At 43.2% G+C, this 21,136-nt stretch overlaps 2 protein-coding genes across 8 annotated transcripts in view; both read left to right on the top strand.

Moving 5' to 3' along the window:
• The first annotated feature begins 1,217 nt into the window (after window positions 1-1,217).
• On the top strand, window positions 1,218-2,414 carry FOXD3 (forkhead box D3). The gene has a single exon (XM_073358249.1). It carries the CDS (start codon window positions 1,218-1,220, stop codon window positions 2,412-2,414), a length of 1,197 nt encoding a protein of 398 aa, XP_073214350.1.
• Window positions 2,415-16,623: 14,209 nt separating this feature from the next.
• ALG6 (ALG6 alpha-1,3-glucosyltransferase) overlaps window positions 16,624-21,136 on the top strand; it is a 38,890-nt gene continuing 34,377 nt past the window's right edge. For 2 of the 7 annotated variants that reach the window (XM_073357460.1, XM_073357453.1), the window contains exon 1: window positions 16,624-16,697. The gene's annotated coding sequence lies outside the window, so the exon portion shown is untranslated. Of the gene's footprint in view, window positions 16,698-16,763; window positions 16,854-17,809; window positions 17,941-21,136 lie in introns of those variants that run through there. The other 5 variants (XM_073357455.1, XM_073357454.1, XM_073357456.1 and 2 more) reach the window with 5 other exon arrangements.

The following is a 21,136-nucleotide window of genomic DNA, read 5'->3' as shown; positions in this document are numbered from 1 at the left end:
AAATAAAAAACAGCCCTCACTTTTTTTTTTTAATGTTAAAATCAGAATGGTTGTTCTCTCGCTCTTTTGCCTGTTTATAGAATTCCAGCATCACCATTGTTGAAAAAAGCTCCAGCCATCATGTAATAAAAATGAAATGCTGCTAACCTGTAATCTTAGATAAAGGCAGACTAATGGTTTCACACTGATATAGTCCTATTTTGGAGTCCCTAGCTAGCGTGAAGGGAGGCTGTGGGCTGAAATGATGCTTGTATATGATCGTGATAAGTAAAGCCACTGTTGTCTCTTTGTTGACAATTCCATGAAACAACTTGAGTTTTGCATGGCTTAACAGTGGGGCGCCTGACGTCAGGCGGTCACGTGGCCACGCCTCCTAGTATATCTTTAACTGGAAAGTAATCTATCAGCCAGTCTTTAAAAAAGGACTTTCAAAGTGGCAAGTGAGTTCTTATAACACCCTGATTTCCCCCCTCCCTCTCTCTCCGCGTCTAGAAATACCTTTCCCCCTCCCTCCAAAAAGGGGAAAGAGAAACAAGAGAGAGGAAGTGTGTGTGGTGGTGGGGGGAAACGAATGAGAGGACTGAAGCAAGACACCCTTTAAGAGAAGAGGTGGAAAGGCTGAGTTTAAAGAGATCTAACCTGCAGCAGCAGCTCAGATGAGCAGTAGAGGAGTTTTGATCGGATCCCAGTTGCTTGCTGGGGAAGCCACCAGCCCAGCTGCTAGAGGCGTTTGATCTGATCCCATATGTCTGCTGGGGGAAGCAGGAACCGGCAGAGACGTTTGATCCCAAATATCTGCTTATAGGAACCAGTAAAGGAGTTTGACCTGCTGGGGAAACCACCACGCTCAGCAGAAAGGAATCGGCGGAGGAGTTTGACCTGATGCCGGCTGCCCTGCTGGAGAAGCTCCCAAGAAGCTCAGCAGCTCCAAGAGGAGTTTGATCTGATCCCAGATGCCTGGTGGAGAAGGCATCGAGCCCCGCAGACTGGGGACTTTGGTGTGATCCCAGGTACCTGTTGGGGGAAGCCACCAAGAAGCCCAGCAGCTGGGGAGGGGAGGGGAGGGGGGGGTTTGAGCCCAGGTGCCAGCTGGAGAAGCCACCAAGCCCAGCTCACCTCTTTCTCCCCCCTTTCCCCTCCCCTCCCGTCTCACTTTTTCTCTCTCCCCCCCCCCAGCCCCCTCCCTTTCCCCTGTGCCCCCCTTCCCCTGAGCGGTGATGACCCTGTCAGGCAGCAGCAGCACCAGCGACATGTCCGGCCAGACCGTCCTGACGGCCGAAGATGTGGACATCGACGTGGTGGGAGAAGGGGACGAAGGGCTGGAGAAGGACAGCGACGGCGAGGCCGGCAGCCCGGCCGGGCTGCACCTGGAGGAGGCGGAGGAGCTGCTGCTCCCCAGGGAGGCGGGGGCAGGAGCGGAGCGCAGCGGCAGCCCGGCGGAGGCCACCCCTAGCGGGGCGGCGGACGGGGCCCAGGGGGCAGGCGGCGGGGAGGAGGGCGGCGGCGGCGGCGGCGGCGGGGGGGCCCTGCCGGGGCAGAGCAAGCCCAAGAACAGCCTGGTGAAGCCGCCCTACTCCTACATCGCGCTCATCACCATGGCCATCCTGCAGAGCCCGCAGAAGAAGCTGACGCTGAGCGGCATCTGCGAGTTCATCAGCAACCGCTTCCCCTACTACCGGGAGAAGTTCCCGGCCTGGCAGAACAGCATCCGCCACAACCTCTCGCTCAACGACTGCTTCGTCAAGATCCCCCGCGAGCCGGGCAACCCGGGCAAGGGCAACTACTGGACGCTGGACCCCCAGTCCGAGGACATGTTCGACAACGGCAGCTTCCTCCGCCGCAGGAAGCGCTTCAAGCGCCACCAGCAGGAGCACCTGCGCGAGCAGACGGCGCTCATGATGCAGAGCTTCGGCGCCTACAGCCTGGCCGGCCCCTACGGCCGGCCCTACGGGCTGCACCCCGGCGCCTACCCGCACCCGGCCGCCGCCGCCCTGCAGTACCCCTACATCCCGCCCGTGGGGCCCATGCTGCCCCCGGCCGTGCCGCTGCTGCCTTCCAGCGAGCTGAGCCGCAAAGCCTTCAACTCCCAGCTCAGCCCCAGCCTCCAGCTGCAGCTCAACAGCCTGAGCGCCGCCGGCTCCCTCATCAAGTCGGAGCCCAGCAGCCGGCCCTCGTTCAGCATCGAGAACATCATCGGGGTGTCGGCCACCAGCTCAGGGAGCAGCGCCCAGACTTTCCTCCGGCCCCCGGTCACCGTCCAGTCCGCCCTCATGGCCCACCAGCCGCTGTCCCTCACCCGGACCACAGCAGCCATCGCCCCCATCCTGAGCGTGCCTACAAACATTATCTCGGGACAGTTCCTGCAGCCCGCAGCATCCGCGGCAGCCGTGCAGGCAAAATGGCCAGCCCAGTAATTAAGAACTACCCCGGGCTCAGTGCTGATTCTTTGCTTTTTTATTATTATTATTATTATTATTTTATATCCATCTATCTATAAATAAGACACTCGAGGGGGGGAAACACCCAACCTCTCTTCCTATCAATCACAGACAAAACCCCTGGACTCTAACAAAATCAAACTAAAAACCTGCACAAAAATGGTAGGATCCAAACTGTACACGCAAAAAAAAAAACCCAATCCCCCTATATTAAAAAAAAAAAAAAAAGCCAAACCCACACACAAGCACACAAGGAATGCTTTCTGTACAGGTAAAAAAAGGGGGGGGGAATCCAACCAACATTTGTACATATTTGTATTAAAAATTATTGACTTTACTTTTGGGGTTTTTATTTTTTTAAAAAGGCAAATAACAGTAGGGATTAGGAGCTTTGAACTTTCACTTTTTTTGAAGGTTCTTACTCTCCAAACAGTTTTATTGAAAAGAATAAAAAATGTATTAAAAAAGCGGGGAAATTTTAACTATTAAACAAACAAAGAAAGAAATGTTGGGGGGGAAAAGGAGAAAAAACCAGTCATTCTATTATAGAAGTCTGTTTATATATGAATGAATATATGTATTCTAAATGTTATTCCTTCGTGTTGTACACAACTTTGTAAATAAATTTTTAAAATGCTGTTCCTTGTATTATTTGATAATTATATACTAAAGAGAGAGTCTGATCGGGTGACAATTTAGGTGTATAATGTATCGATGAGAAGATTTTTTAAATGATTGAACTAACTAACCTTTTTCTGTAAATACCTAACTTTCCCTTTAATTCAAGTAACCTTTCCAGGAGTTGTTCTTAAATAACACGCTAGTTATGTTAGTTATTGTTTCTATAGATCTTGACTAATTTAAGATCCCATATTTGTTTAGTGCCTACCATAATGAAATAGACGATTAGTGCAGATAACTTCAGTTTATTCAGCCTAAATTGTCAGCGCAATTGCGCAGTGAGCAGGAAACCAATCCAGTTGCAATACCGAAAGGCTTGCCATGGCAAAATCTAATTTAAATCAACAGAATAAAAATAAAACGTTATCCCAATTAGATTATGTTTGAGACACATTAACGCTTTAGAACGCGAGATAATATTTCCCCAAAACATATTATTTTTCTACTATGACTATGTATTTATACAGTCAGTTAAAGTAGCACAAAATTCATAATATCTCTCATTATTCTGAATATACTTTTTATGTGCATTTATTTGCAATTTTAAAAATACAGTTTTAAATTAAACCTCATGGCAATCAAAGGATGTTTACTAATTTATTTTGCGGTAGAATTAATATGTGTGCACCACGAATCTAGTTGTATGAATCTTTCATTATTAATAGAAGGCAAATATTATATTATTAAACAACTGAATCTATAAAGAAGAAGAAATGAGAAATGTTTAATATATTTAAGGTTATTTTATGTTGTAGACTTCTAATAACTAAGTTTCGAGAACAGTTGCAAATATATATATATATATTTGGGCCAAATTAAAGTGACTAAGAGCGATGCCGAAAATAATTCGCTATAAAGTCTGATAGAATTAAAAACACATTTGTTTTCAGTCTGAAAAAAAAAAGAAGCAAGACAGTAAGAAAAGCATTCATTCATATGCATTGAAAATATTTTATTATTCTATTCTGTCCTCGGTCAAAAACGTGTCAGTTTCACCCCAGGTATCGGCAATAAAATGTCAATGTTCACATTCCACATAGACAAGAATCTCCTCTTGTTAGTAAAATGTAATGCATAATATGCATGTTCAATTAATCAGCTATATTAAGGCTTTAACGACTTATTACTACAGCACTGATTGTGTTGCTTATTTCAAGTATAGGGTCTGCTGTAAAATGCCTTATACACAATTTGTTTTCTTGGTAAACAGTAAATATTATTGCATCCTAAGTAAACATTTATACCTCGGGATACATATACTAAAATAAAACAAGCTGCCTGGTGACTGGATAGTTTGAACTTTATAAATAAGGACCTGATAATCATCTGACACGGAAAGGAAAAACAGTCACCTTAACCAAGAAGAGATTATATATCAGAGGCTCTTCATGCAGGTCCCTACATGGACACTCCTCTAATCTCTTTTTACAAGGAAAACTAAACAGATCTAAATTTGTTTGTGTGCTGCGGCTATAAAAGTAACAAGTTGTTTCACAGTTGTGTCTAGCTAATCGGTTTTACACAAACAGCAAATGGTGCATGATTTGTGCAACACACGCAGAGGTTATTTCTATATTTAGCTGATACCCCTGGGAAAAGAGAAAGGAGGCTCTTCTTGAATTCACTTTTAGGCTCAAGAAGCTGCTGATCCAGAGCTTCTAACTGACATTGGATAACAGGGGGCTCATTCCATTCCTGATCCTTTGTTACTTATAAAATTACTCCCTCATATTTCCGTACATAGCAATAATACCTCCCGGCCCTGCATGTGTGTTCAGAACAAGCAGCAGCCTTTAAACTGGAAGGCCTTTTCGTACTATTTATTAGGCAGACGGGGGTGGGAAGAAGGCAAAATAGCCGGCAACTTTCTTCCCAACTAGTTTCCTTTGACACGGAGATTGGAGACATTTCTCTTTCTTTTCTTTCCCCCCATGATCTGCATAACAGGCCAGCAGAGCTATCGCAGTAGTGGGGGGTGGGGGTGGGGGGTGCGCTCGGGAGAACTGTTGTTTCTCTAAAGCTGCTGAATAGTTCTCTTTAGATTCCAGAGATCAGGTACTTCTTTGAGAGAGAAACGTAAATATCATTACAGTGTAAACGTTTTAGGCGCAGCAGGAAAATGTGCAAATCGAATTAGAAAAACAAACATGGTAGAGGGAAGCCCAAGTATATTCCCCACTGCTTGGAACATTACAGTAATTTAAATTAATAGGTTATAAAATAATACGGAGTTGATCAATTGTTCTCCTAGGTTCTTTATTAAATTAAGAGTGGATTCCTTTTAATCGCGTTTGGTTTTCTTGTAATGATGGGATACGTTATGTAATTATTACGTGGATTTTTTTTCCGAAGGGTTTATTATAGCGTCTTTGTCTCTCGGCCCCTATGATCCGCTACACACGCCGCTGACTCAGACCTTGCTATTCTAGCTTCTGCTGTTGCCGTCTCTGCAAAGCCAACGCCAAATGTCCCGTTGTCCTGTATTACACAGGCAAGAGGCACAAGGATATTGCAGGGCAAAGAACCCATCACCTAGAAGTAGGACGGGAAGAGAAATCATTAATTCAAACAGAAAGGAATTAGGGAGCATTGCAAAATGAACCCAGAGGCCGCAGGTGAAATCTCACTTTGGGGCTCCCAGAGGGTCACAGAATTGTAATAGCGGAGTGAGACCTGTAGGGGGCGTTAGGTAGATAACGAATTTCCCAGATGTCTGGAGCAGCTCCCGACCCCCGCGGTCTATATAGCTGCTTCTCTAGACTTCTTTCCCCTCCCTCCCCCCAGTGATATACAGAGGGTCTCCTCGGGGAAAGGACTGTGAGAGGCACACTCCAGTGTTGTAACTTGGGAATGGGACAGATTTCTATAGAGGTCTGGAGGAGGTAAGCGGGTTAACGCGGACGATGAGAAACAGACGACTTTGAAGTGAGGTGTGCAGAAAAGGGAGATCCTTTATTTTGATAGTCCCGTGAATAGCCATAATATTTTGGGAAGATCCACGAATAGCACATAAGCAGACAGGTCCACACATCACTGAGTTCAGCAGCTGTGTTTTTTTTCATGCATTGTACAGTATTTCCAAAAAGCACTTTCTGATCCTGCTCCCTCTCAAGTCAACGGGAACATTACCATTAACTCGGATACCAACCGGATCGGGCCCTTCCTTTGTATGTTTGTCCTTTCGTGTGGCTTGAAAGAAAATAAAATTTCTGGGCACTAATGCAGCTGGATGCCAAAGAAATATATAGTATTCCTTTATTAAACAGGGTTTAAAAGAATCCCACGAAGAACAGACCGTTAGGGAGAGAGAAGAAACATTCCTAACCCATTGCCATAGATTTTCTCCAAGATGTTCAGCAAAAACAAAATATTTCGATTGCTGAGCCAAAAAGCAATTTGAAACGTGGGGGATCGCCTATGACTTCTCGCACTTCTTTAACTGCACCGTTTTACATTGGTGGAAGCCCTGACACAGCTATGAACCCCATCTCCCTGACCCCTGCACATAACCATCCCAGCAGAGTAGGAAAGTTTCCACAGTGAACAGCAAAACCACTCAACTCAACCAAGCAACGAAAGTCGTATTTGCTGGGGTTCCCCATCCTCCCCCCATTTCTACAAACCGTCCGACACATATGGCAAAACTTGACACGGTTGGTGACAGATGCCTGTTAGTGTAAGACATGTCACGCTGGCCTCTGGAGTGTATTAAAAGTAACCAGATCCTAAACACTGGGAAAATGACCATGCTCTGCAGTTGCTGTAGTTATCCAGAGCCAATTTTTCCTCTCACTTTGGTTATTTATTAAACATGCAGTAACATTCTTCATTCACCACAGAGGAGGTTTAGTGGAATGTATAAGCCGCTAGCAATAACACTTTAATAATACTAGTACTTTAAATCGTTTACATGGATGGAAATTGGGAACACACCGTCTAAGGAATGCCCTGTTTCCTCCATTGCTGTCAATCGGTGTAGCGCTGCGATTGACACCAGCTGAGGATCTGGCCCTTACTTTTACAGCCGGTTTTATTTAGAAAGAAAAATCCTCGGGCACTCTTTTGAGCTCTGGCACTAAAGCGGAAATGGCTCGCTGCAGACCCAAGCGCTGTTTTCCTCCCTCGATACGGTCTCGGCGCATCGGAGTTACATAATAATTGATCTGCCACCGGGCATGACGGCAGAGGCGAGAATCCCAGCGCTAGGGTCATTCAAACGGACCCCCGGCGGGCTATTCCTCGCCACTGAAACCAGAACCCCCACAAGGTCTAGGCCTTGCACGGGGAATCTCCCCTCTCGTGCGGTGCTTTCACGGAGGTGACTCCCACCCTCAGCGGGAACCGGAGGAAAGCGCCCGTCTTACGGTGCTTCTATAAATCGGGCTTTGCATTTTCCCACCGTGGGGTGCGGGCCCTCGAGCTTCCCCTCTGTCTGGCTACACTGCAAAGGCGAGGCAGCCGGCTTCAAAGTCTCACCACACACACCAGACTGCCCATCTCTGGGGACGCAGGATCGGGTCCCAGAAAGGAAAAGCACGAATGAGGCTTATATGTCTGTGTCTGTATTTTATATGGGTCCAACTACTCCACCAATTACAATTCTCCAAAGAAAGGGTCCCCGATCTCTCTTTTCTCCCAAACTCCTGTATATGGGAGGAGGCCCCTTTGAACCTTGTTAATGAAATAGTGGCTGGTTTACGCACTCAGCCGGAAGGGAACCGATTACTACATTTATTTTACACATCAAAGTCAGGCAACTAAAGGTTTAAGATGAATAACTCCTACCCAAATCCCAAAGGACTTGGATCCCGAAGTTTCTCCCTTGGCAGGGTGGTGGGGAGGTGGAGTTTGCACGGCACCTTTGATAGATGTGGAGTCCTTTCTTCGTGTCCTTGTCCTCCCCATGCAGACTCTACGTTTAATCAGACCATGTATTTTTATCAGCTTTTCCCTTCTGTGAGCAGTGTCGCCTAGTCGTTGGAAGGGGTTTTGTCAATTGGAAGAGCCTGCGGTCTTCGACTCACCCAGTGATCGATCAAAAGGGGCACGTGATAAAGGCCCAGGCACGAATGAAAAGGTGGGCGAAGTCCGGAGCTATGAGCCCCTCACCACGAATTTTAAGGGGGGGGGGGGACGGACTATCTTGCTTATACGTCGTCTGTATTTGTACTATAGTACATGGCAGGCTTTGCCTTTCCAATGCTATAAGAACACAAGACACTTGGATGATGGAATAGGAGAATATCATTTACTAAGGCGACTGGGAAATATCCGGTCTCAGTGAAATCTCTAGTTAGGTTTGTGCAGTGGCTACTGTTTAGGGAGCACTGCAGCTGCAGGGATTTTTAAAAATCTACCTTATTTACACAATAAAATACATGCTTTGGGGCGGGTGTGTGTGTGTATAGACCATGCTGTGCATGATTACTGAAGTATTTTATGAAAGGGCCATTTGGTAGTGATAGACCATGGCTCCTGTGTAAGTTTTGTGTAAGGAAGGTCTGCAGGAATGGCTTCTATAAAGTACTGACTCAGCTGCATAGTCTTCTTTACAGGCATTTATCCGCTATCACGTTAATAAGCCATATTCACTAAATTAAAGTGCTAAAAGCCTTTAAAATTGTAGTTGAAAAACTTTTCTTCCCCTCATCATATTTCTTAATATAATCCATAGGTCACTCTTTATTTTTCTCCCATGTTCTGGTTTGAGAGCTCTCAAAAGTAATATCAAACCTTCACCTTCTAGTTGCTTAAGGCAGAATTCTTGGTAGCACTCCTGCAACTGAAAAAAATATTGTAAACTCCTGCACTCTTCTGATACCTTTTTGGAAATAGCAGCACAGGACATTTTTAGAGGAAACCTCAGACCAGGCCCTGATCCCTCTTGCCCTTCCAAAACTCCCATTGGTACAGGATAGAGCCCATGACTGCTAAATATCCAAGTGCACTTGCTGCAAATACAGGGCATTGGCCCCTGGGTAATTCCTTAATCTAGTAGTTTTCCAATTACCCAGACTGGGTAATTAAATTATGCCTACCTAATTTCCTCTGTTTTAATTCATCTCTTAAAATTAGCTGTTTGGCGTTACTGTGCTCTGTTACCCTCAGAGATATGGCCCAGAGAGAGCTGGATTTATGCTAGTGTGCAGTGATTTCCATATACTTACATGGCCACATCCAGCTGGCTTTACTAACTTCTGTTCCTTCCATTGACTTCAGTTGGATCACTGGCAGGAGCTAGACATGCAGGATTTGACCTATAGACCTTGAAGCAATTTGGATACTTCCAGACAAAAGGTGCTTTAGTATATATATGGAATGTATTATGCATGTATTTATCCATGGCCACCTTATAAACCTCAAAACAGCATTTTATGAGGAGAAGTTAGCACTAAAGGTGCCCAGTAGTATCACACTAGTTAAGGGGGCTTGCCAGGCTCCTTATAGTGCAACAATCTGTCAGTGTTCCCAATGCAATAGTATTTCCTATTTTCAGAATTGCTCCTGGGACAGAATAGACAAATATCCTTTGGCCTGCACAAAATCTCAGGCTGACCCAGGATTTTAAAATGTATTTGGAGCCATTCACTACCTTCAGTCCGCACACACATCTCATTGGCATCAACCAAAAGTTCCACAGCAGATGGAGGACAGTGGGTTTATGTCATTTTGGTCATTTTTAGGCTACAGTAATACAAAGGAGAGGGGGAAAAGGAAATTGGGTGCTTTGTTTTTAGTTTCTTATTCAAAATGGTCTAGAGTTTAAAAAGCACACTGTGCATGTTGTTGCTGGCAGGGCAGGTTCATTAGAGAGTGGAAATGGAATGAATTCCACGGGTGGAATGAATAGCTAGAGGGGAGGTTTCAGAGTAACAGCCGTGTTAGTCTGTATTTGCAAAAAGAAAAGAAGTACTTGTGGCACCTTAGAGACTAACCAATTTATTTGAGCATGAGCTTTCGTGAGCTACAGCTCAGGAGGCTAAACCACCATCTCTCTACCTAGGTACTGATACAGCTTCAGATTTCTGGTACTTACAGGTGATCATTGTGAAGAAGATCGTGCAGCTGCTGCTAATCCCCTAGCCTTCTGTGAATCAAGGACATTGACCTTAAAATTAATCACAGGGGGAGTCATTCTGGAGTCTAGCATGAGACTAGAGGATGGAGTTATAAAGTGGGATTTTCAAAGGAATAAGGCACCCAGTTCCCATCAAAATTTCCCAGTTCCCATCCGCTCTTTGGAAAATCTCATCCATAAGCAAAAACTTTTTCTTGTTTATTTGTGGTATACAGTGGACCTACTCCTATTCCTACAGGGAAGTGAATAGGAAGCCATTGGCTTCAATAGATGCAGGAGCAAGCATTATGTCTTTAGGGTATATTTTAAAATATTTTAGATAGTCCAGATAGTGAAATCTGAAAATGACACACTGCAATTACTTCATCAAACATCTCTTGAGTGCACAGATTGGAGAGATGCAGTTTAGTTTATCCATTAATTATAACAATGTTTGTATGCAAGCTCTTTTGGTACACTCTAATACTAAAGTGCATGAAAACACAACATATCACATTTACTTGAACCAGTTAATAGTCTGCTAGTGCTTCACAGGTTATGTTTAACACACTCTGACCTAATTTTCCCCTCTGGTTTCAAAACTACCATTGAAAACAAACCCTGAACTGACAAACTCACAGCATCAAGGAGATTGCTAGGTAAAATCTCTACTCTGTTCAGACTGGAGCATTTAACCTAGTGATCTCAGAGCCATGCCAGGAGAATTCAGGTGGGAATGGGAGCCTTACCTCTGATCCATTTGCTCTGTTGGTTTAAGACAGACTGACAACCTTACTTTACCATAGTTTGTGTGTTGATTTTCAAAATCTGGTCATCTTGAGGTACCAACATCTGTTAATGGAGCAAGGAATGTATATAATTGGCCAAATATGAACAATATACTTTTCTTGAGAGACCATACTTACATTCTAGGGACTTTTATTGAGTTACGTTTTACTAGTCCTAAAACATTTAGCGTTATGCACTTAAAAGATACAGATCATAGGTATTACATCCACAGAAAGTATTTTAGTCAGTGAATGTTCAATGTAGCAGGTAGAGATGAACTTAGCACGTCTTTGAGACTGAACTGGGAACAGACTCTTCAGCCATAAAATGCACTTAACAGTCTATTTAATAGTGGCGAGGTCCTTGAAAATGCAATATCCATGCTAATCTTGCCTTTTTCTAAATCAGAAATAAAAAATAGGTCAGTAAGGAAGAGCCTTCCCCTTCCATTTAAAATGTGACATTTAATCTATTTAAATAACTAAGTAAACTTAATAAATTCAGGATTTGGTAAGCAAGCTGAGAAAGGAGGCACTCCGCAACTTTATTAAGATCACAAAATGTGAGAAGGAGTGTCCTTGGACTCAAGGTTTAATACAATCCCTGCTTAAGCTTCAACAAGATGGGAAAAGCCAGGGCGTATGAAAACAACTCAGCCTCTCCTCTCAATTAAGCAGTGAAATGGCTGAACGTCAAACATACTTTCTTTTACAGAGGTAACAATGTATCCACAATGGAACAGAGAATGAAAGAAGAAATATATTTCCAGTTCAGGAATCCCTCCCCCAAATTAAAGTTCAAGTTCTAGAAGCACATGGAGTTGTAGCATTAATGTCAAACAGGAATAGCAACAGCAGGCCGGCTGTGCTTACATACAACTCACAGCGAATGGTTAAACCCATGGGCACTGGTTTTAATTTGGAGTGTGAGAATTATTTGAATTTAATTACAAATAGTAGTAGGTCAACCATGCCCTTCTAACTAGTTTATTTATTTAACTAGTAATTATTATAGCACAATACCAATCATCTCTCAGGTGGATTATGGTAAAGATTAAAAAAAGAGAAATAAGAGAAATTATAAAAGTCAAGATGCAAAATAATTGTGGCTAAACCGCTGTTTAAAACGAAACAATCAGTGTGGTGGTTTTCAGTGTTCCAGCTTTTTTGACCAAACGCGTGTCACATAAGGACAAATACTTACAATTTTGACAGTGTTGAGGGCCCAGTAAAAGGTCCAACTGAAAATGTCTCTACAGTGTGTTTTCCCACTCCCTCCTGCGTCCCAGCTCAGTTCAGGAATTAAATCCTACATGAGCTGGAAAGCAACTTTTTATAGCTGCAGTTTCGTCCAAGCCTCTTTCCCTCCTATCCACTAAAGGAAGGACTTTTCCATCATTCAGATTGCATTTCATTCTAGAGTTATGGAACACACTAGCGATATTTGTGTTTCGACTGTGCAGGTTTACGTCAATTGTAATAGCTGTAATTAAAAAAAACAAAACAAAAAAACCCCCCAAAAATGCCCAGCAAACTCATTCAAACGTCATGAGGACGTGAAAAGGGTTAACAGAAATGATCTTTCTGATCATTATTCGTTTCTCTCTCCTGGTCAGAACCAAAATCAAACCCCGCTTGTCTACTGCCCCATTGTTACGATGTGTCCTTACTGCCTTTTCCAGTCATTGATCTGGTCAAAGTCATGGCAGAAGTACTAGTGACAGAGACTCGATTTCAGACAACGTGGCCAATACAAGTATTTAGAAAACATTCAATAAAAAGCTTTCCTGGGGAAGTGAATGATTTCACCTTGCAACAAAGGGAGCTCAGCTAATTGAACTAATGCACTTGAACTTACAGCAATATAGCCTAACACTCAAATACAGAGCCCTAAGAATTCTCTGTCAAATATACACATGAAGATAGAGTGCCCCAAAATGAAGAGAAGTTAAGGAATAATATCAATAACCTAAAGGATATAGCTTTATTGCTTTCACTGTTGAATTAGGAAGTTACTAACTCAGATACTATGAAGGATGCATGCCATTCTTGGATTTGTTTAACATTGCTCTGCTTTATTTGAGCATAAGCTTTGTTATTCTAAATAAGGAATAGCTATCAGGTAATTGTAGAGGCAAAACCATGAAGAAAACAGAAAAAGGAACAGCCAAAAGGAGGAAGAGCTGGCTGGCTGGTTAGCTAGCTAGATTAAAATAGTGCTTTGGCCTATCTATTATTTGCAGGCTCTGCCTCCTACTTTGCTAAATTTGGATCCAAACAGGCAATAGGCAAAATTTCCATTGACATCAACCAGAGCTGTTTTTGAAAACTGTATCAGAATTCAGCCGTGTTAGTCTGTATTCGCAAAAAGAAAAGGAGTACTTGTGGCAACTTAGAGACTAACTAATCTCTATGCATCCGATGCATCCGATAAAGTGAGCTGTAGCTCACGAAAGCTCATGCTCAAATAAATTGGTTAGTCTCTAAGGTGCCACAAGTACTCCTTTTCTTTTTGTATCAGAATTGATAGCATTGTGGCACAGTCTTGCTGGATCAGTAATCTCAGGGAGTGGTGGCTATGGAGATCTCAGATAGATTTGAAATTACAGTTTTGTTTAACTCACCGATTTCCAACTGCTATGTACTATGTTAAAGAAACTATAACATCTGTGGGGATTAACTCTTCACACAGAATTAAAATAATTTTAAAAAGGGGACTGCAAGTTAAATAGCAATTGTTGTTAGTGGTCTTTATACTTCGTAGCATCTAATACCATTCCACTTCTAATTTATTTGTTTTTGTAACCAATATATTTTTGAGTCTGAGTTTGTTATAGATTCACGTATTTAGGACCCAGTCAGACATTCCTTAGAGTCCTGGTTCATCTCTTGCACAACTGATTATTTAATTAAGTATCAATATGAGTCCACAAAGTTAGCTGTTTTATTAGCTTTTATTGTAAAAATCTGATGCTCTGATAATGTTATGATGTTCTTATCTATATCTACTATCTTCAGCTAGATTCAGAGATCCAAAGGTGCTCAGAGTTCTTGTGGTTTAGAAACCAATAAGTGGTTTATATGTTCATCTGTAAAAGATCCTATAGTTTCCATCTTCTAATACTTTAAGAACACACTGAGTGGGATGATACGCGAAGAGCAGAAATTGCTTCAAATGGCTAAATAACTACAATTTGGTGATATGTTTGTTGCTGAATTCATTTACACTCAGAAGATATATGACTAGGAATGGAAGCTATATCCTATCCTATATATTGCATTAGAAAATACTTTTGGGAAGTAGTCAAAAGGTATTTCTGCTGATGGATAAGAGTAGACTAGTTAAAATACTATTATCACATGTCAACATTTTTCCAAATTTTGCTTTTTTTGACAAAAAAAACGAATTTTGGGGGGAGGGTTTCCCAGCAGATCTATTTATGTTTATTGTTATTAAGTATTAATTATTATGATTAATTAGTAATTAATTTACATTATAGTATCATCCAAAGGCCTTATTTGGGTGTGGGGCTCCATTGAACTGTGCTCCAGAGGGATTACATTCTAGAAGACATAAAATAGACACAGGATTGAGGCTGGAGTTACAACATATGACCAAATGAATATGGTGAAGAATTGGCATAGCTTGTTAGTTACAAGCTTTTTGCTGGTTTTTAATGTTTTTTAAATTGGGGGTAGAGGTAGGGTGAGGAATGACAGGAATGAGGAGATTAGTGAGAGTAAGGAAATGTCCTACAGGTTGCATGGATGTCCTTGAAAGATTCTCTCCCTCCTCCCCACACTGCCATCTAAGGCCCTGATACCGCAAAGACTTAAGCAGCTGCTTAATTTTACCACCATGAGTACTTCCAATGAGTCTTCACTATGATAACAAAGTTAACTATGTGCATAAGTCTTTGCAGGATTGCCGTTTAAAATTTTAATATTTTATAGTTGTAAATTAAATAAATGAGTTCCAGGTAATATTTTCCTGAAAAAGTGGTTAAGGAAGTGTGTCATCACATTGATAGTTTTACCTGTACGTCAGGAAAAATGAAGTCTTATATATTTCTTAAAATGTATATGCTGCTCACGAAAGGGTAATTGCCAATATAAATATCTACGTTCTGCAGCATTCAGGCTCAAATCCTATAAAACTCCTCAATTTGGAACTCCATTTCAGCGAGAGTTCTGTGCCTGGAAGGCTTGTAGGGTTGGGCCCTGAAAATCTTACTATCTGTGCCTTGTATTATTAGAAGAAATAATCTCTGTTCTGCTAAAACCACTGTCCCAGGAATGAACACACACACAAAAGACAAAAAACATTAATCAAGGAAGAAATTTGGAAAACAGATCAATTCATACTACAGTGTTGGAAATAGGTAATAGTCATGTGAATCTTGTCTACGACTATCCACTGAGTAATGTTCTTTAGGTTAAGTTGTCAGGTCCCTCAACAGTATTACTGAGGGTAAAGAAATAACTAGAGTATGAAAAATTTGAAAGAGATGGTTGATGGTAGGTTTCTACTTTGCTCCCAAACTGCTCCCTAGATCCTTTCTCCCTGATGCACACAGATCCTCAGGCTGCTACCTTCCTTTGGCAAAGAACAGGACTCCAGACTGCTCCCAGGAAGGAAGCCAGGACCAGATCTCTGGGAATTGGATGCCTAAATACCTTTGAGGATCTGCACCCCAGTCCCTAGTTGTGTCTACCCCACCAGGCTTTTTGCCAGTAATTTCCCACCATTGTAACATTTCGTCCCCACTAGTTGTGGCAACAGGAGCAGCACTACAGCAGACCAAGTTTTAGGTGACCATTGGTTTTTTAAGCACCGTCATAAAGATCTAATCTGAGTATGATAAAACAACAAGGTGCATAAATAGCTGGCAGCTGCCTGAAGCCATAGCTGCACTAGTGCTGCCACTAGAAGAGCTGAATGCTCGGTGAATGACAGGTCCTGGTTTTGGCAGTAGACAAGGCCTGTGTGTCGTGCCTGAGGCAGCATTAATGTTATTCTGAGTGTGAATTTTGGCACCTTCTGACAACCTGCGTACCTTCAGGCCAGGATGCTGTGTGCTCACCTAGATGTTTTGCCTTGAGGAGGTGCCGGGGGTAACAAGCCCAGACTAGGGCTAGAGGTGCCTTGTTGGCACCGGTTAGCTAATACGATGCAACCGGCTGCCGCAGAAGAGGAGCACATGATAAACTGGTAAGTTAAAGCCCTGGTGGAGCCTCCTCACCTGGTTAAGAGGAGGCCACAGGAGAGCCACCTGTAGCGCCCGACGCACTGGGCCTTGTAGGGCTTAGGGCTGGTGGGGCTCTGCTTGGCAGGCCACGTGCTTACCCTTGACTCCCCATTCCTCTGGCTGCCCCTTATTGTCCCCCCATGTTTCTGACCCCCATTCCCCCGGCTGCCTCCCTCCTAGGGTCCCTGTTCTCTCTCTGGTTTCAGAGTAGCAGCCCTATTAGTCTGTATTCGCGAAAAGAAAAGGAGGACTTGTGGCACCTTAGCGACTAACCAATTTATTGGAGCATAAGCTTTGGTGAGCTCCAGCTCTCGCCATCTCCCCCTCTTCGCCATTCCCCGCCCTCAGCCCTACGTCCTCGCGCCCGCGTGCACCGGACTAGTACCTGCGCGCCGCCCCGTGACGCTCCCGGCGCGTGCCCGTCTGCCAGAACCGGAAACAGCTCGACTCGAGCGCGGGATCGCCGGGGGACGCGCGCGTCGGGGTGAGTCCCTGGGTCCAGTGGGAGCCGCGGGCTCGCGCAGGAGTTGCGTGCTCCCGCAGGAGGGAAGGTGGGGGGAGGCGGGAGCGGGAAGCAGCGCTTCCTGGTGCCCCGCGGGGGCGGGAAACCCGTGCGGGGCGCTTCCCGGATTCCCAGTGGGTGCGCGTGAGGCGGACGGCGCTCCACGCGTGTCAACGGGGGCGGGACCTCCGGAGTCGCGGCGGGGGGCTAACGGGGGGCGTGGAGGGTGCCCGAGCTGCCATACGTGAAGGGGGCGCGCGTGGGGCCCGCTGCTGTGTGACGGGCAGGGGAGGAGGGGCCCTCCGCAGGGTCCCGGGGACGAAGGGCTGGCTGGGGGGGGGCACGATCTTGTCCGGTGGGGGCGCACGCCCCGCAGTGCAGAGCCCTGAAGGGGGAGCGGGGTGACAGGAGGAGCTGTTGGGCAGGGCGGGCTGCCGTTGGGCTCACAGAGGAGTCCCCTCACGGCGCTGAGAAGCGGGTGTGGGCCTGTCCTGGTGGGTGTGGTGGGGACGGGGTCCTCTGCATACCGAGTAGCTAGAAAATCGACCCATCATCGGAGAAATCAACAGACGGAAACATATTCTTGGTAGCCTTTTCCTCTGACCATGCTGAGCAGCCCTTGGATTTCATCACAGTGCTCATTGCATGCCTGATGATATCACACACAAACATATGGGGGGCCCGCTCATTAGAGGCCATTAGTCTAGGGATCGTGTCGGAGGCTTTTTCTTCCTTTGCCTTTTTTATTAAAAAATATTTGTCTGAAACTGCCATCTTTGTTCAAGTGCATCAGGGGCTTCTTCCTCTCCTTTCTCCTCATACCTTTATTTAGGGAGTCACAATGGGAAAGGACTGGAAATTGCTCATACAAAATTATAACTGTAGTTGATCAAAACTCATCCATTTCTGTTTACAAGGTTCCAAGCCAATAGATTTTCTTGGGATAGATCCCAGAGGCTTGCTGTCTTGACCTGTGATTTTGCCTTGTCCATTTATAAATGAACAGTATTTCATAAGATAGCACAGAGAGAAATTAATAATTCATCACTAGCAAAATACAGCCCTAATTTGGCAATGTTGCTTAATTTTTTCAGTCATGGTGGTTTGTGAGATATCAGCACTGAAAAAAACATCGCTGTGATTCCATTTTGCCTTTGGACCCCTCCACTTCATTGTAATGTGATTTTAGTGGCTGCAATATCAAGAACAGAGAACAAATAAATTGGTTAGTCTCTAAGGTGCCACAAGTACTCCTTTTCTTTTTAGAGATCTAGAACTAACACATTATACTATGAGACCTTGTAATCATAGCCTGACTGCAGAGAGTATAAAACATGGGTCTATAAAACCATGCTGATATTAAAATGAGTGTCAGGATAAGGAAAATGATAATCAGAATGACTAGATTTAATAAATTGGGTGTCACCTATTTTATCATGTATGTTCAGTTTTTTTGGTGGTGGTGAATGTGATTGAATGATTTCACAAAATGTTAAAAAATGCTAATTATTGCATCTCAGCTACAATTTCCTCTCTGGTCAAGGGTTTAGAGACTTTTGGTGCTGCTGCTGACATTTAAAGTATTTCCTTTTCTACATTTGACAGGAGCTTCAACAGTCTAATGAAGTTAAAGTTTTACTTAACATTCAGTAACAATAAAAATATTAATGACAACAAACTGAGGTGTAAAGTTTCATGGCTTGGCAAAACAGAGAAACATTGTGGTGGAACAGTGCAAGTGCTTTCAGGACTAGTACCTTTTCTTAAGCACTCGTCCTGAACTGGTAATCAGAAAGGAATTTTTTTTCTGAGTTACAACAGCATTATGCACCTGCACCCAGTCAGGTGGCAGATTCCTGTTCAAATCCTGTCTCCTCATCAGGCAGAGGGGGGACTTAAACCAAGAGTCTCCCACATCCCAGGTGAGAATCTTTAGCCCAGTGGTTAGGGTAATAAGTGAGGTCCTCCTTCCTCCCTTCCCTTGAATCATTTTGTGAAGTTAGGTTGTCTCTGAGCACATTTACTGGATTGGGCCCAACACACAGTTTAGGCAGAGGAACACCTATCTTCCCCCTGATTTGTGGATCACTTAGTTGGGAGATTTGCCTCCAAATGTTCAGAGGCAGGAATGTAGGTGCCTAGGGAACTTTTACTGCAAAAACTTAGGTGCTGGGTGAGTTTAGGTACCTATAGGGTTAGACTGAAGCTGAGCGGGAGTTTTGTTGATTGCAGTGGTGCCTAAAAATGGGACTTTGGTGCCTGAGTATATTTGTGGCTCCCACCATAGGTGTTTTGTATTGTTATTACTACTATTTATTTTGCCTCCGATACCTATGCAGCACTTATCAAAGTATGATGAGTTCTGTGCTTCAAGGAGCTTAGAGTCTAGCACAGTCAAAACACAGGGTAACAGTTTAGGTAAAGGAAGATATGGAGCGATTATTAACAAGGAAGATAAAGTAGTATGGAATTCTTTAAGAATTGGGTTTTAAGAAGAAGAGAGAAAGAGGGAACTTGATAGACAAGAAAAGGGAGATTGTTCTAATAATAGGGAATTGTACGAAGGACTGCAAAGGCAAGAGTGGCAGCAGAAGATGAAAGGAACAGGAGAAAATGAGAGTCTAGATATAGGCTAGGATAGGGTTATTTAGGACTTTACAAATATCTTAAATTTGATGGGATAAAAGAGAGGAAGCCAGAAAAGGGATTCATGACGGGGGCAGTTGTACAGCATGGTTGGAGGTGAAGATTACTTGAGCAGTGGTGTTTTGAATAGACTGGACCGAGGGCGCATTAGGGAGGAGAAGCTCATTATTATCCATGTCAAGGTGAGAAAAGTAAAGATGGGTTTTAGCTGGGATATAGAGATTTTGGTGTGGAAAGTTTCACTCTGCATACCTTCTGTGGAAGGGGACTGTGATGGGTAGAGTGCCTTAAGTGGGAGGCGTTGTCCCTGGTTCATTTTAGAATTTAAAACTGGTGTAAAAGAAGAAAGTAAAACTCACCTGCTGTGACTGTTACACTTTCCCCCTCTGCAGGTAACATTTGTAATCCCTGTTTATAGAAATGGACTTCAAGTTTTAATGAAACTTTAGAGCCTGAGGGCCTAGCTCAGCCCTGGTTTGTGTCAGACTCGTGGGGCCAAAAGTAGGTTGGCTTCAGAGTAGTAGTACCCACATATACGAGGACTGAATTTAATCCTGTGTTTCCAGGATATTAAAGATTTATTTATTTTGTTTGCTATAAAAAAGGTGAGGAATCTTAGAATGAAATGAAAGGCCTGGAAATTAAGGAATAGTTTCTTAGTTGGGGCAATGCTTTTCACACCGTTCCTGATGGGATGCACTGTAGAGTGTATATAAGAACCCAAACTAAAGCCAGAGGCTTCTCATTGTCATGGCTTTCCTGTGCTGTGTGGAGCTTACCTCTCAGGGAGACTGCAGAAAGACATGAGTTCTCATCCTCATAATTGGGTAAAAGAAAAAAAACATATAATACTTTTTCTTTCATGTTCTCTTTAATAAATGTTTTATGTAGCAAACTTCATAATTTGTCTTAGAACTTTGGAATTAAACAGGGTACTCAACATAAGTCATCAGAAGCTGTTAAAATTTTTCTCTCCTTTAACTCTGTGGAGGAAGAGAAAGAACAAACAAATGGGAACATTGCTGACGTTTAAAGATGAAGTGTTTTTAAATAAACAAATACTTGAACTTGTTGGGATCTTAAATATTTATCCAAATATGTAGATGGGCTTAAAACTCAGCATTTTGTAGTCAAATCCTCTTTGCTTAGTAGGATCTCAGGTTAGTTTTCCTCTGGTAGAATCAGTTATGTTATAAATACCTAGTAAAGGGCAAGGGATGCAGCCTCTTGCTTAAATTTAGATGTTAATGGATATCATCAACCAAGTAAAAATCCTTTTGACTTCTAAAATGTATTTATTTGTAACTTTAAGGCTTCAGGTGTATCTGAAATCCTGACTTTTTTGTATATGTATATTTTAAAAAAATAGGATTTATTTATTTTAGTGAAAGTCTCAGTTTTTAAAAGATTTTTGTAAGAGACTAGAGCCTGATCCTGAAAACAATTAGTACCTAGATGTGTAGAGTTTGCTGCAGCTAGTAGTCCTGTTAATGTAAATGGGACTACTCATTTCAGTAAACTCTACTTTTGGGCATACGTGTTTGCAGAATCAGGCCTGTATTGAGTACTGGTGCAGTGACATCAATCAAACATCCGTTCTTAGCCTATGTCATCATGTAAGCAAAAGATAATGCAGTAGAAAAAGTGGTTAAATGTCACACTATCAATTCTGTGTTTGCTATTGCTAATTGATTGATAGTCAAGGAATTGTATAGAAATCCTTGAATATTTTTGCAGGATTTCAGTAGTAAGTAAGTTATTGAGCTGCTTATGGA

Source organism: Lepidochelys kempii, chromosome 8 (assembly GCF_965140265.1).
Source record: "Lepidochelys kempii isolate rLepKem1 chromosome 8, rLepKem1.hap2, whole genome shotgun sequence".
Taxonomy (NCBI): domain Eukaryota; kingdom Metazoa; phylum Chordata; order Testudines; family Cheloniidae; genus Lepidochelys; species Lepidochelys kempii.
The sequence above is the reverse complement of the archived record's forward strand: the minus strand, read 5'-3'. Positions and strand labels throughout refer to the sequence as shown.